General features: G+C 40.6%; 1 protein-coding gene across 1 annotated transcript in view; it reads right to left on the bottom strand.

The window, feature by feature from the left end:
- ARHGAP42 (Rho GTPase activating protein 42) overlaps window positions 1-16,992 on the bottom strand; it is a 281,853-nt gene that overhangs the window by 114,419 nt on the left and 150,442 nt on the right. The window contains exon 4 of the mRNA XM_026651599.2: window positions 8,505-8,576. Coding sequence (XP_026507384.1) covers window positions 8,505-8,576 — 72 coding nt within the window. The remainder of the gene's footprint in view (window positions 1-8,504; window positions 8,577-16,992) is intronic.

Here is a 16,992-nt window from a genome sequence, read left to right as displayed (position 1 = left end):
CCCGCCGATATGGCGGGTAGTCTGGATGTACCCAGAGTCTCTACGCTTCTGGCCAGGCTGCTCTCCCCCCAGCCTCCGAAGCAGCTGCAGCTTCGGGGCTGGCAGGCTGCAGCCGTGTCACTCAGCTCCGCCCCCCAGAGCAGGCTGTGGCCATGCTGCCGGAGCACGCTGCGGCCGTGCCGCCCGGCCCAGCCCGCTGGAACATGCTGTGGCCGCACCACCTGGTCTGGCCCGCCGGAGCAGGCTGCGGCCACGCTGCCCAGCCTGCCGGAGCAGCTCCAGCCAGGCCAGAGACATCCTCCCGTGGCCCTCCCCAGATAAGGTGGGAAGGGATGGGATGGGGAGAGTGTGAGGGTCCCGGGCTAGGGGTGGGGTCATGTGGGGGGTGGTCACAGGGGTTACTACCCTGACTCCCAGCTTCTCCCCCCAAAAAATTTCCCCACCAGTTGCTGTCGCGGCCTGTCAGGGTAAGCAGCTGGTGTGCCGGGACACTTTGCTTACTTAGGTTTACCTCCGTGCCTGCGGATGCTCGAGGTAAACAAAGCATCACGGCCCGCCAGCGGCTTATCCTGATGGCCTGGGAGCCAAAGTTTGCCGATCTCTGAATGATAGGGTCGGCTTATGAACGGGTTATAAAAATTTTCTATTTTTATTTATCCAACTTGGTGGGGTCGGCTTATAAACGAACTGGTTTAGGATCGAGTATATATGGTAATATAATCCCATTCCCCGATAAACTCTTTTTTGTTGGTCTTGTAAATAATGGTGAATAAAACTACTTTGTCAAGCCTGAACTTAAAAACCTCTAAGGAAGGAGATTCCACCACCTCCCTAGGTAACTCATTCCAGTGCTTCACCACCCTCCTAGTGAAAAAGTTTTTCCTAATATCCAACCTAGACCTCCCCACACTGCAACTTGAGACCATTACCCCTTGTTCTGTCATCTGGTACCACTGAGAACAGTCTAGATCCATCCTCTTTGGAACCCCCTTTCAGGTAGTTGAAAGCAGCTATCAAATCCCCCCTCATTCTTCTCTTCTGCAGACTAAATAATCCCAGTTCCCTCAGCCTCGCCTCATAAATCATGTGCTCCAGCCCCCTAATCATTTTTGTTGCCCTCCGCTGGACTCTTTCCAATTTTTCCACATCCTTCTTGTAGTATGGGGCCCAAAACTGGACACAGTACTCCAAATGAGGACTCACCAATGCCGAATAGAGGGGAATGATCACGTCCCTTGATCTGCTGGCAATGCTCCTACTTATACAGCCCAAAATGCCATTAGCCTTCTTGGCAGCAAGGGCACACTGTTGACTCATATCCAGCTTCTCGTCTACTGTAACCCTTTGGTCCTTTTCTGCAGAACTGCTGCCCAGCCACTCGGTCTATTACGATTCACTCAAATAATTAAATACAATAGATGAAAAATAATATTTTCAAGATTATTTTAGCAACCTGTCACAGATGATGATGATAATATTAAGGGGATATTTTATTAATATGCACCAACTCTTAGTTGGCAATGTAGACTTTACATAAAACACAGACTAAAACAATTTACGAGAAATTGAATAAAAATAGAAAGCCAAGCCAATTCTTTCTAACTTCAGAAATCCTCTTAACCTCTCTAACTCTGAGCAAAGACAAAAATGACATATTACTGTGTCACCATCACGGTGCTATGATTATGGGTCAGTTGCAAGCCAGCAATAAAATTTTGCTCTGGATTCCAGGCTGGACCTTGGCAATGGGACACTTTTGGATGAAGAAACAATTTTGTTTAATTAAAAACAGAAACAAGAATCAAAAGGTTGGTTAAGCCATTTCTGAAAATAAAATGTTTATACTAAGAGAAAAAGTGTCTCCTTTCTGCTTATTCTTTATCTCTCATTCACCCCTCTTCTGTTCTGACCATTCCCCCATGCTCTTCCCCACATGGTCTCTTTCCCTTTCGCCCTGTATCCCATTCCTTCTCCCATCACCATTACCATCCCTAGATTCCTTCTTTCTTCTCTCCATTTACCGGGGAACCCCATGTACCTTCCCTCCTCCCAGCCCCTGAGATTCACACTTTTCTCTCCAGTATTCACCCCCTTGCTCCTCCTTCTGAAAGAGTTCCCCACCTTCATGGTGCCTCCTCTCCACAAATAACCAGGGGAGCTGCTGTTATTGAATGGTGGGGAGAGTGGCTGGAGCCCTCTTCTTCTCTCCCTCCACGTAGTCTCTTCTCCCCAGCAGAGGGAAGATGCTGGTGTTGAAGAGCCTATTTTTCCTTTGTGCCAGCTGCCAGGTGAGCTGTCTCCTCCATTGCGCTCCTCTATTGCTTCTGCTGCCACAATGTCAGGCCAGCATAGGAACAGGGTCAAAATGCAGTAGCCACTTGGCCATTAAGGGGAGCTCACAGAAGTCCAACTTCCTTCCCCTCATATCGAGCACAAATTGGGGAAAGACAAAAAGCTTTAAAAGCCCTACAGTGACCTGGCTTTGGAGACAGGTCATGGCCAGCTTAAAACACCTGGCAATTGCTTACAGCCTTACAATTAAAATAACTTGACATGTACTTTCTGACAGCTCAGATTCACACTGATACTTAAAGGGTTTCAAAACTGGTAACCCTGTGGACACACAAGGCCCAATGTTGACTCTGCTCAAATACCAGCTTACCATGACACATTGACTCTGCCCATTTCTCTAAGGCTAAGGAGTCTTTCTGTTTACCGCAATTAAAAACCAATTAGCAGTTGCACTGAATATCCTAAAAGTAAACTAAGTTAGCTTCCTTTATGGAATCATAGTGGATTTCCAGCTGCTTTAGGGTGACTCGCCAAGAAACTCTAATAACTTCTGCATAATGTAACTGTAAAAGCTATATTTTCATTTTGTTTTATGAGTGTTATATTGTTGGGCAATACAAATGTGATAGTTACAAACTACACTGTAACTTCTGTGGCTAGACTAAGTGAGCTGCTGTGAAATATAGCTGGGGTAAATTAATCCCAGCAGTGAACATGAATTTGTTTTCCAAGTTAAAAGGAATACTTATAGCTAAGAATGAATTAAAGTAAAAACAACAGAAATTCCCTTGGGACAGAAGAAATAACAATTTCTGAAACATGAAATTTTAAAAAGGGAAATAACACTGTTCTTTTAACTCTTAAAAAAATCTACGTTTGCTTCTTTTCTCTTTGATCTGATTTAGTCTGTAGTAAAAGTCAATGAACATTTGAACAAATATTGCTAAATACTGCACTTGATAGATAAAAAGAAACATGAGAGTTTGGCCTTCGCGCACACAACACATCACACAATGATCTCACCAATGTTACCAGCTGGGGACCAGCAAACCACATTTACCAAATAAGGTAAGTTGCATCGTTCCTGAAATTTTTTCCCAGTTAGCTCACTCCGCTTTTCCTATGATTTATACAATAATTACAGAGGTCATTTTTCCAACTCAGATGGAGTAAATCATCAGGCTACCTAATGCAAGGCTGGATTTCTGTAGTCTCTGGAGAGTTCTCCGTTTTATTTAAACTGAGTGTGCACAGAAAAGGAAGAACTGAAATATGTGCAATAAAAACAGAAGAGCAAGTAATATAAATAATCAAGAAGGGCAGTAAGGGGCACAGATTGTGTACTGTTGGTTTGGTTACAAACACTAATATTTTATTTCCAAGATCTGTGGGGACTGTTTTTGTTTTTGATTGGGTACCTGCATATTTTTAAGCACTTACAAAGGATTATTCTTTATTATTGGAGATTCTTGTGATATAAAAAAAACCACTTGAACTTTACTCACTGGGTTTATGGTGACACTGAATATAAAATACAGATGTACAGTTTTATACTGTATATTGGGTATAGTTTATCCTCAATAATCTTTCTTATTTGTGCAATTGCATTACCACAATTCTGTCAGAAATCCTCTTCCTAACCCTTATTTTTAACTTTGTGGGCCTATATCTGCTTTAAGGTATACTTCCATCTCCCACTGAAGTAATTAAAAAGAAAGAAAAAGAAGAAACCCTAAATACTCAAAACCCTTCCTCACATCCTTTCCTTCCCCACTGAATTCTGACAAAAGCTGATCGCTCATAATGATATGTATTAATACCACCCATTATATAGATGCTAATAATGCTCACATTTGAGCAAGGTGCTACTTCAACAAGGTTCATATTTTAAACTTAACAGGAGTAAAACAATTCAAATTAAAAAGGTCTGATAAAGAAAGAAAATGATACAATATTTAGAACATGTTTTTAAAAGAATATAGGAGCACAAACCAGGTGACTGTGGTCACAAAGACTGATTAACCATTTTCACACCCAGCTACTTGAATTGCGCTTGCAGTTGTGGGAATTGTGCATGAAAACTAGGAGCACAATTTAACCTACCTTTGCATGCCTAATTTCTCAACAACAATAAAAAATCAGACAAAAATCACCTCTAAATATATTGCTTTTTTCTGTTCAATTCTATATAGGTTCTTATACACACATCACCGTAGTATCTGAGCAACTTGCAGGAGTGCATTAGCAATGCGACTAACATCTGTCATTTGTGATTTGTTTTCTCTCCCATCTTCTCTTCTCTTATTTTGTTAGGGTTTGGATTTTTTTTTTTTTTTAAATGTACATGCTGCTGTGAGTTTATGTTAGAAAAAAGCAAGTTCAAAGAAGTGCACCTTTCCTGTTGGAGCACAAGGTGGTGAGGTTTGCGTCTTTGGCACCTTTACCACTATCCAGAGAGTTTGAGGGCCCAGTGAAGATGTCAAGTATAAATGAAATCCCTGTGTACAGACATCCTTAGAGTGCTGCGAAACTTCCGTTACAAAAGTCCAAACTGGGTTTCCAGTTTGTTACATATGTAGAGATCACTCCACATTCAGCCAAAGGTTCACTAAAGGTTTGCAAATCTTCCGTGCAAACCTATATTAACTAAAGAGTTTTGTAAGAAACTTGCAGTTTCAACCAATTATTAAGCATTTGGCTTTGGTCAAAAACAAAAACTCAGTGGTTGAACTTAGGTGAACAGAGAGTGAGGTAAATGTTCATACCATCTCTGGCACTGTAATACCACTCAGGCTATGTCTACACTACAGCTTCTCGTGAAGATGCGCTAAACTGATGGGGGAGAAGGCGGTAGCTACGTTGGCAGAAGCAGCTCTCCCATCGACACAGCACTGTCCGCAGCAGCGCTTAGGTTGGTATAATTTACGTTGCTCAGGGGTGGGGATTATTCACACCCTTGAGCGATGTAAATTATACCGAAGTAATTTGTAGTGGCAACATAGCCTCAGTTTTGCATACCTTTATTACTACCCCATTCCTATTGTACTTTATAGATTTACCATTTTTGTTAGAGGTTCTCAGGCTTTTTTTTTTTTTTTTTTAGAAGAACGTTAAGTGTAATTAATTATCACCTCTTTGTGCTGCTCTCATTCATCTCAATGCCCTTTGCAACTACACCTCTACCTCAATATAACGCTGTGCTCGGGAGCCAAAAAATCTTACCGCGTTATAGGTGAAACCGCGTTATATCGAACTTGCTTTGATCCACCGGAGTGCGCAGCCCCGCCCCCCCGGAGCACTGCTTTACCGCGTTATATCCGAATTCATGTTATATCGGGTCACGTTATATCGGGGCAGAGGTGTATTTCATTTGACAGATCCACCTCATATCAGACCCAATCATACCCTAGAGTACGTGGGTGGTCTGAACCACCCAGCGCTGAAGCTGACAGTTGAACTCAGGCAAAGCAGAAGAAGAAAAGACAAATATATTTATTTTGCATTTTTCTAAAACAACCAACTAGTAGAGCTCCTGTCTGGTGGCTGAGCCTAAGAGGTGTCAACCCAGGAATCTAATGGTCCAAAAGAAAGGTAACAAGGTCTAATAGATTAGGCACAAGACTGAGTTGGAAGATCTGGGTTCCAGTCTTAACTCAGCCACTAAGTTGTTGTGTGGCTTGGGCAAGTCTCTTGACCTCTACATGTCCCTTTCCCCCCAGTTATGAAATGGGGACAAATGCCTATCCAGCAGGAATGCTGTAAGAACTAATTAATGTTTGTAAAGTGCTCTGCCCAGGTAGAGCCCTATACAAAGTGTCTGGTGTTATTGTTAATGGCAACAGCAAACTGGAGTGAGCAATCCCCGAACACAGAAGTATTAATTGTCTACAGAGTCACTGATTGAATATATCTAAAGGGGACAGTGAGTGCTGCACATTGCTCTACAATGACCTCCGCACCCTGACTAAGAAGCCATGTTAATGACCTCTGGATAGAGTCTTGTTTAGCTTCTCCAGACAGAACGCCTGTCAACAACACAGTGAGTCTCTATAGAACAGGCAATTATGTCCCTGAAGCTACGTTATTACAAAATTAAATAGCAACACAAAGAATCAAACAACTGTCAATGCATGTAGGAATGAAAACTGCTAAAAAAAAATAGAAAGCATTTTCAGATGGCATTACACTCTATTATCTGCACCATAGTTAAAAACAAATTCCCATGTTCCTCATCTACATAGCAGGACATAGGTGTGGTGAGGAAAGCATGCAGCTGTACACAAAAAAAATATCAAACATGAGGGAAGAAAACATCATCTTTGTCCACAGAAGTCTGACCACAAGTCCACAGAAGGAATTTGCCCTAAACATGTGCTTAGTTCCTGTACAGAGGGTTCTCCATCTCTCTGCTACACACTCACAGGAGTAGTACAGAAAACTTTAAAATATTATCACTTACATTCTCCATTTCTCCTCTTACCATATATATTTTCTCCTCCTGTGACTCTGCTCTGATGCGGAAAGACTGCAATCCCTATTACCTATTTTATAGGCCCACCACGTTATGCTCTTTATACAAGAACTAAACAAAACTAGAATGGTTTCTTCAAACCAAAACAATATTAAAAATTGAAAGATTTCCCAGATAATCTGTCAGCGAAGTTTTAAATCAAGGGTACAATATTTCAGAAGCAGTACATGTACTCAGGGAGCACTGTCTGGTACCAGAATCATGCACCTTATTAACTATTGTACCCTTTAAGACTCTCCAAGGCAACTAATCAGCAGAGTTCTGTGCATTGAGCTGGAAATAGGGCTTTCTAGGTTGAGAGCCTACACCTAGGAAACTCCTTTTCTGAATGTACCCCCAGGTTCCCTGGGCTCAATACTGAGCCTTGCTACAGCTCTTTATGCTGCTCTGCCAACTTTATAGCTGTCTTAAACCACTGACTAGAGATTCTCCATATAGAAGAAATATCTGGACACCCTAACCCAGAGGGAGGCAGAGGCCGAAGGAGACATGGCCAAAGCACACTGAGCTCTGAGAATCCTCAGTGCCCCTTTGTGACCACTACATCCAGAGCACAGTATAGAATAGCCCCAAGGTGGTTCTAAACTATACCAAGGATTGAACAAGACCTTGGCTGCTCTTAGAATGAGGGGAGCCACAACCAGCTGCTTTGCCATTCTCCACCTCTGCTGCGCCCAGAGGAGACACAAACCTCTTTGCAAGGAGTTGGAGGTGAGTCAGTTCATCTGACTGTTTCTCCTCCCATTTTAAAACCACTCTTTTTTGGTTTCTCCTTTCTTTCATCAGTTTTGTTTATCTAATATTTAAGTTTTTACAGTGTTCCAGATGCACAACATTATTATTACTGATGTTTACTATGGCAGTGCTTAAGGGACAACCAAGAACGGGGCCCCATTGTGCTGGGCCTTGTAAAAACACCGTAGTAAACAGTCCCTACCCACAAAGAGCTTGCTATCTAACTAGACATTATAGACACAAGGTGGGGGAGGGATGTAACACACAAGCAGAAAACATCACATTATTTCCATACTTGTAGGGGGGGGGGTGATATTGGATTTACTTAGGAGGGATTAAATAAAATGGAAAGAAAAGGGAAGGGAAGTAGGGTGAGGGGACAGGACAGGGGAGAAGAGGGTAAAAGTGGCAGGTGGGGAGTGAAGCTGAGGTGAAGAGACTGTGATGGAGGGGGAGGGAGAGGACTGAAGCAAACAGCCAGTGAGTATAGGACAGAAAAAACTGTAAAAAGTTCTCTCGTGGTTCCTGCTTTCACTGCTTCTTCAGCTGCTAGGATAGGAACATTGGAGATGTTCACAATGCATGTTAGAATGACTCTGGGCTAGTAAAAAAAAGAGTGTGTGCAATTATTTCTCAGTTACTTTTTGGTTTTCCATATGGGATTGAATTAAACCTAAATATAGAAAATAAAGGCAACTAAAGGATATGGCAGATTTGCTGCAAAACTAAAGGTTCCGTTAGTGCCTGAGGTATGCAATATATCCAGAACCTTAAAAGGTCCCTTCTAAAATGTTCCATTCCTCTGAAGCAAAGAACTAAGTCCAATTTATCAATACACAAATACACTGAGAACAATGGTATCATTACTTTAAAATGTTTGTAATCTAACAATCAACATAGCGTGAACTTCAAGCAAATATAAAATAAATAAGAATTGGTTCCTTACTTTTGCTGCACCTATTTGTTCCTTACGAAACTTTTCCAGTGGTGCTATTAACACATCATTGGCATTCTGGATCTGAAATGTCAAACATAAATATTCAAATATGTCTCTTTTTCATATATAGTATTTAAAGAAAGTTGGGAACGACAGTACAACTTCAGTAAATCTCACTTTGCTAATCTACAAACCTGATAAAAACCCAGGTTTCATCACAGTTGTCAATGAAGGTTTAACAGAGTGCAGATAAGGCTCCAGTTACAAATGCTTCTTTGCTTTTATAAAGTATACTACAAAACATTTCCCAATGTATTATGAGCATCATCATAAATAATTAAAACTTAATTATATTTATCAATATAAAATAAATAAAAAGTACTCATGCTGCATACATAGGAATCCTGGTATTTGTTTTCCCTGAAATTTAGAGTTTACAATCTAATTTCAGACAAGATGCAACAACGGGAAGTAAAACAATCTGGCAGAATTGGGGAGAAGACAAAGGTAACAGTGTTAGGAACATAATTACACAGACTAGTTATGTGCACAAATGGATAACTTAGTCATTTCAGCAATCCCCTCTGATCATCTAGCCACGCCAGTTAAGGGAATAATCCAAAAGAAAATCTGAAAAAAGTTACAAAATATATAAAATTGGCAACTATCATGTTTATTTTTTATTAATAAACTGAAAAATAGCTATGGGGTAATTTTATCCTCTTACACTTAACCTGGAAGCCCTAATTATGTGATAGCTTTCATTTTTTCCATTGTTTGTTTGTTCACTTAGAACAGGGGTTCCCAAACTTGGTTCACGGCTTGTTCAGGGTAAGCCCCTGGCGGGCCGCGAGACGCTTTGTTTACTTGAGCGTCCACAGGTATGGCTGTGCACAGCTCCCAGTGGCCGCGGTTCGCCGTTCCTGGCCAATGGGAGCTGCGAGAAGCGGTGGCTGTTGAAAAACATAACAACTGACACCACCGCTGACAAGTGTTCATGACAAAGACTAAATAGTAAAATCTAGCATGTGGTAGAATGTCCTGCAGACATGACAAAAAATAATAGAAGTATGGCCAACAAAACTAGAAGTCTTGAGAACCAGACCTCACCTGAATACACTTGGCCTTGTACCTCTATGCCAGTGTGACTCCACTGAGCTTTTATTGAATTAAATATGACAGTCAGTACTATAAAGTATTTCTTGTCTTATTAATTTTGATATTGAATTAAATGTTATGCTGTTCCCTAAACTGTCATTGTTCATTGACATTCTGATTTATTATTTGTATTTAAGGTAGCAACTAGAGACCTGAACTGAGATTGGGGCCCTTATGTGCTAGCCACTATGCAAACACATAGTCAGAGAGACCAAGTCCCAAAGAGCTGCATTCTAAATAGGACAGGCAAGGGCAAAGAGGCAAACAGAGCTGAAGTGACTTGCCCAAGGTCACATGGCAGGTCTCTGGCACAGCCAGGAATAGAACCGAGGCCTCATAAAGCCCAGTTCAAAGACACACCTGCATTGAATAAGTTTGTGAGGAGGAAGCTAGATGTCTTGACAGCTGGTTGGACATGGCCGAAGCATTTAGCATCTATAAAAGCAAGGGAGATTGTTTTAATGTTTGGCACAAGAGGGGCTCTTGAGATCTTGGGCACTACAGAATGGATGTCTCTCTTTTTCCCCATCTCCCACGAGGAAAGAAATTGAGATTTTTGGTGGAGACTTGAATTCCTACTGTCTTACAACCACTTGCCACATTTCCCAGTGTATCAATATCCGTTGCGGCATCCAACAACTATACCCATATAAGATGAATGCTTCTCTTTATAACCATCAGTAAAAAAGTTAATATTGATATAAATAATCACTATTTGTCTTCAGCGTTACCACCACACTGAGCTGAATGAGGCTGTTCACAACACTCAGAGTTGTCACTTTCATGTGCCTTGCATGCAAACTCTGGAGACCACTCGAAGCAGTTCATATTTTAACGGCTTTCTTCACAACCTTCAAATGAGAGACACTTACTTTTTACTGTTAACTGACAGTTTAACTTATGAAGCACAAATCATCTGCTGCAAATTCCGTTGCTGTGAAATCTCAGAATACAAAATGGTCCCTACTCTAGACATCGTGAAAGAGCTAGTTTATATACAATCATATGGCATTATAAGGAGATGCCAAGGAACAAGGGTTCCAGTACCATCAGGACCACAGTACTTTGTACATAAGGGAATTTAGAATTAGGAATGGGCAATGGATATAGCCAGAAATTAAAAGAATATGTTCATTTAAATAACTATAGAAATAATTTCCTGGTCTAAGTCGAGATACACAGACAGAATGCTGCACATTAGTCCCAGTAAAGAACGCTTCTGATGACAGAGCACTGATGTGGCAATCCTCTTCCTGGCAAAACTATGCATTAGACAAGCCAGGAAGGAGTATTTATTTTGGGAAGAGAAGCCTGCCAATAAACTATTGGAGAGAATCCTGGCAGATGCAATTCAACAGACCTCATTACAGGATTCAGGCTGCTCAGCTGTGTAATGACTCCCTCTCTATCTTCATTGGACTTTGCTGGCCTAGCTTTGATAAACCATAAATATGGTAGAACTGGTAGAATTTCTGCCTGGCATATTTATTTTCTTTTCATTAATGGTTCGTATCACTGGAATTACATTATACACCTCTACCCCGATATAATGCTGTCCTCGGGAGCCAAAAAATCTTACCGCGTTATAGGTGAAACCGTGTTATATTGAACTTGCTTTGATCCGCCGGAGTGCGCAGCCCCGCTCCCCCCCCGGAGAGCTGCTTTACCGCGTTATATCCGAATTTGTGTTATATCGGATCATGTTATATCGGGGTAGAGGTGTATTATAGTTGGCTTCTTTTGGCATTTCATTTGTTGATATTTTTTGGCTAAAATAATCTGTTGCATGACTGAGTACTGGATAATCTTTACGATAACCCTCCAAAATGTGTCACTTTGCAATACTAATGCATATACACCTCTACCCCGATATAACGCGACCTGATATAACACCAATTCGGATATAACGCCGTAAAGCAGCGCTCCGGGGGGGCGGGGCTGCGCACTCCGGTGGATCAAAGCAAGTTCGATATAATGCGGTTTCACCTATAACGCGGTAAGATTTTTTGGCTCCCGAGGACAGCGTTATATCGGGGTAGAAGTGTATATGATATGATTTTTACAAGTAAGGCTCTGGACCTTTCTTTGAACTTTCCTTTACTGAGTGGCCAATATAGTATAGTATAGTACAGTATATATATATATATATATATATATATATATATATATACACACACACACACACACACATACACACTATATTATACTATAATAAGAGAGAGAGAGAGAAAGAGATAATTGAGAGTGTGGAAAAAATAATAATATTCTTACATCACCATCTATCTCAAACTGTTGAAATCATTAATTATATCTTCTCACTGATGGTGAAAATCAATGGGAAGTGCTTTGAGCATCTAATATTTATTCAGAGAATGTTTTTAAAAGGATTTTTCATGTAATAATCGCTCACTTTGTAGAATGAAGCTAGATTTCCCTCTTTGAATTTAAAAACAAATTCTAAAACTAATGGGCATCATTACTCTTGTCCAATGGACTTTGTACTAATTATTACTGTACTGATTTGGATGACCTATCACTGTAACAGCGACTTCTAAAAGCTATATATATAGATGTATGTATACATTAATAGAAGGAATAACACCAAAGGAATAAACTCTCCCATAAATCTGAGATTCTGAGTACAGCATCTTGAAAAAAACTAAATTAACAAATTAAAACTGTAAAGTCAATAATTATTTGCATGTATATAATGCTTTTCATTCAAGGACGTCGATGAAATTTGCAAACAATTAATTCAACACCCTTACAAGAAAGGTACAGTCAATATACCCATCTAGGAACACAAGAATTTGCAGATCAAGTGACCCATCAAGTCCACTATCCAATCTCTGATTATGTCCAGTACTACATGCTTCACAGAAAGAAGCAAAGAATACTGTAGTGGATAGTTATGGAATAACTTGCCCTTAGAGACCGTTCTTACTGAACCCTCAGCTGTAGGTTGTTTTATGCTCTGAAACAAGGTTTACACGGGCAGACAGAGGCATTTGACCAAGGTCAAACAGTACATAATTTGCATAAGCAGAAACAGAATCCAGGGGTGAAATAGCTGGTCCCACTGAAGTCAATGGCAAAACTCTGGTGGAGTACAATGGCACCAGGGGTTTCATAGATTCCAAGGCAGAAGGGACTTTGTGATCTAGCCTGACCTTCTGAATAACACAGGCCATAAAACTAAGCGTCTAACTTCTGGTCTGCCCAACAACTAGGTAGTAACTCTTCCCACCTACTGATCCGCTCCAAAAATTTATAATGATCAAAAAGGATTGCAAGTTTTGTATCATTTAAGGTTTTCAATGTACCAGTTTAATAGAGCATCTCACTTCCTGCAAAACTCATGTTCCCTTGCTTGCTCAGTTACTGTGCCGAGATTGAGATCAAAGAAATGCAAAACAGTGGGATAATGTCAATAAGGCTATAATAGTTTGCTGTAAATAGCAACATCAGAACTCCTCATTGTGTTAAAAAAAACCAGACATCTTTTCCCTAAAAGCATTTTTTAAAATTAGAAGCTCCTTTTAAGAAGTTTTAAAAGCTTTTTTGATCAATTATTGATTGGTTCTTGAGTACTGTACGTTCATTCCCTGTTATTACTTAATGATAGCTCCCCTAACCCAGATCAAACAATATCATTTGTTTTGTGTTCTGTGGCATAAGCACAGTACCAATTTAGATGAGAGAAGGCAATTTCACACTAACTTAAGGTACAATAGGCAGAGATAATAGGGAAACGATACTCTGACAAAGTTTGAGACTTGTATTAGATCTTGTACCAAAAAAAAGGGATGAAAATTTTACCAAAAAACAACCAAAATTTCTTTAATATTTTCGACTAGCTCTAGTTAGCAGGATAGGTAAATGTATACAAAAAACATGTAATCATAGTTATTCTGGTAGGCCACGCATATAGTTAAGGTTACTGAGCTTTTCTATTCCAACCCTTTCTTTTCAAGTATCAGAGGGGTAGCTGTGTTAGTCTGGATCTGTAAAAGCAGCAAAGAGTCCTGTGGCACCCTATAGACTAACAGATGTATTGGAGCATAAGCTTTCGTGGGTGAATACCCACTTCTTCGGATGCATGGAGTATTCACCCACGAAAGCTAATGCTCCAATACGTGTTAGTCTATAAGGTGCCACAGGACTCTTTGCTCCTTTCTTTTCAGTTGTTCATAATTTTTCAAAACTTCAGCTCAGAAACCCTTTAGGAAAAGGATACTTTCTTTTTCAGAGACACATACACACAGACACACACACACACACAGACACACACACACACTTTATTAGAAACTAGTTATTGCAATCCTGTTGATATTCTTCTGTTTTACATATTAAATATCATTCTATAAATGCTGGTCATGACTCCATAGATGAGTTTTGCACTTTAAGGAAGGATTCAATCACTTTTATCATGCATGAAGAATACAGTGTATCCTCCCCAAAATTACAGCACTGATTACAGAAGTAATCTTCTGAGAATTTATTTAAATTACTTTTTATTTACAATGAATGACAGTAACAAAATAATGCAGACCTTAACACTTCCTATATTTTTAAACTCACTGAATCGTGTTGCATACGCTACATGTCATGGTTGCAGAACTAGCTGCACCTCTATCCCCTTCCACATCCTTCTGAGTGTACTCCCTCAGATGTTAGGCCTCATGCTTTTTCTTCTCCTTCTCTTAGACCAGGCCCTGAACTACACTATCCTGGCCCAGGTTCTTAAAACACTCTATGGGGTGCAGAGAGAGAGAGAGTCTTTTTAAACAGTTGGAGTTCTTTTGTTCTTATCAGTTCCCGGGTTTTGGCCCTGCATGTCAAAACCAGCCCAGTAGGCTTAGCAGGAGGTTAAGCCAGATTCCTCAGAACCAAAGGTTGGGCTACTGTCCCCTAACAACCTTAGTATTAGCTGAGGGGTGGCTTATCTTGAGCTATTCTTTTTTCCTTCCTGCTTGTTCCCCCTCCCCTCATAGAGCTTGCTATTAAATGAAACCAATATATTCATACAGTAAGCATTCCAATAACCAGGTCAACCTACAGTATTCATAAATTACAGAGCAGCGCTACGTCCATTACACTGTATTTGAATACTTTTGAGGATTAATTATTTTTTTTTGTCATTGTTCTTCATGACTGAAGTTTCTCCATCAGGAACAATGAGGGGGAAAAAAATCACAAATGATTTTTAAAAAATCAGTTAAATCTAATATGGGACCACAAAAACTAACATGGCTTAATCATAAGGTTATTGCATTGTATGCAGGGCAGAATTAAGGATAGCTTTGCATTTCCATGTTTAGATTTCTCTCAAATTGAACCTTAACTTTGAATGTCCTGGGTTTATCATGCTCCAGTACATCTTTCTTGTAATGCATTTTACCATAATTACCGATATACATACTTTAAATCCTTAATACCATTTTAACTTAATTTTTGCCTGGGAACACGTACACACGATATATACATACATATATGAATGGCAGAAGATATTAAGAATGTTTCAGGGACTTGTTTTTTATTGAGGAGGGATACAAAAAGTAGTCTCTATCTGTAAACTCGGAAGTCCTATTGTATATGTCTGAGAAGGAGTCTTAATGTCTAAAAATTACTTAAAATAGCATTTCAATATATTAAAATAACATGCCCTATGTTTTGACTCCTACTAGGGTTTTTAAATGAGTGATTTGTGAAGTCACATATGTTTTACACTGGTGAAAGAGTTAAAACTGATGAAAGTTTTAATGTGTGTTAGATAAAACTGATCTGATTCTACGTTTAATTTGAACTGGTTTTAAATAAAGACAGTACGATCTTGTGTTACAAAACATAAGAGTATACTGAATGGAATGTTCCCTGAGCCTCTCCCCAAGCCCCTGCCTCAGCCCTGATCCCCCTCCTGCTCTCCAAACCCCTCAATCTCAGCCCGGAGCACCCTCCTGTACCCCAAATCTCTCATCCCTAGCCCCACCCAGAGCCCGCACCCCCAGTTGGAACCTGCACCCCTTCCCGCACCCCTGCCCCAGCCCTGATCCCCCTCCTGCCCTACGAACCCCTCAGTCCCAGCCCAGAGCACCCTCCTACACCCCAAACTCCTCATCCCTAGCCCCACCCCAGAGTCCGCACCCCCAACCAGAGCCCTCACCCCCTCCCGCACTCCAACCCCAATTTTGTGAGTATTCATGGCCCGCCATACAATTTCTATTCCCCAATGTGGCCCTCAAGCCAAAAAGTTTGCCCACCCCTGCCACATAGGATGGGGCAGGGAATTTTTTTTTTTTTTAAAGGAAGCCTGTTGGCACATTTCTGTTTAAACACAATCTCAATATCTGATTTTTTTTTTTAAATTAATTACTTTACTTTAACTAACGAGGTATCTGCCCTGAGCTACTGGTATTTGAAAAGCATGCAAAAATTAGGTTGTAAATGGGCTACAATACGTCATTTGGGCCTTTGGTGGAGCAGCATGCACTCGGTTGTGTAGCCAAGGGTAAATGCGGGTAAACGGAATTGACCTACTTCTCATTTGGGGAATATGGATTTTACCTACTTCTTATTAGGGGAATATGAGTTTAGTTTAGGTTAGTTTACCCACTGTTGTTTTTTTTAACCACCACACCATTGCATATACCCATTTTCTTTTTGAAGTTAAGAGTTGTCTTAATTGTGGAGTACTCCAAGGGGCAAATTGAAAAGATAATGGAGTAAAAAAGACCTGGAAACAAATTTAATGAAAGCTGTTAAAGCCCTTCTCTCCCTGTGTCCTTTCCTGGTATAACTGTAAAGTGTAATATGCATTAGTTCTATAAGGAATATAAATGACTGTCTTTAACAGAGATGGAGTCAAGGTACTTATCATCTATCCAATATTTTAAGAGCTTGTAAATCTTTGAAGTAGCTAATGTCAAAGATGAGAAATCTGTCTATCTTTCTGGAGGCCAGTGGCCTCAGGCTGATCTCCAGTTAATTGTGACTATGTCAGTCTAAAGTCAGTAACTTATACTTACAAACTTAAGCTACTTTTTCTATGTGGGTGGACACATGCACCTATGCAGAGCTCCACTGATGCTGATGGGTGTGCACCCAGGTGGAACAAATTGCAGGATCAAGGTCTTAGGCCTGGTCTACACTGGGGGGGGGGGGGGGGTTGTAGTATCGATCTAAGTTACGCAACTTCAGCGACGTACTTAGATTGACTTACCGTGGTGTCTTCACCACAGTGAGTCGACTGCTGCTGCTCCCCCGTCGACTCTGCCTGCGCCTCTCGCCGAGCTGGAGTACAGGAGTTGACAGGAGAGTGTTTGGGGGGGGGGGGGGGGGG

The sequence above is a fragment of the Terrapene carolina genome, unplaced genomic scaffold (assembly GCF_002925995.2).
Source record: "Terrapene carolina triunguis isolate 2854851 unplaced genomic scaffold, T_m_triunguis-2.0 Scaffold97, whole genome shotgun sequence".
NCBI lineage: Eukaryota > Metazoa > Chordata > Testudines > Emydidae > Terrapene > Terrapene triunguis.
This window is presented reverse-complemented; position numbering and strand designations above follow the sequence as displayed.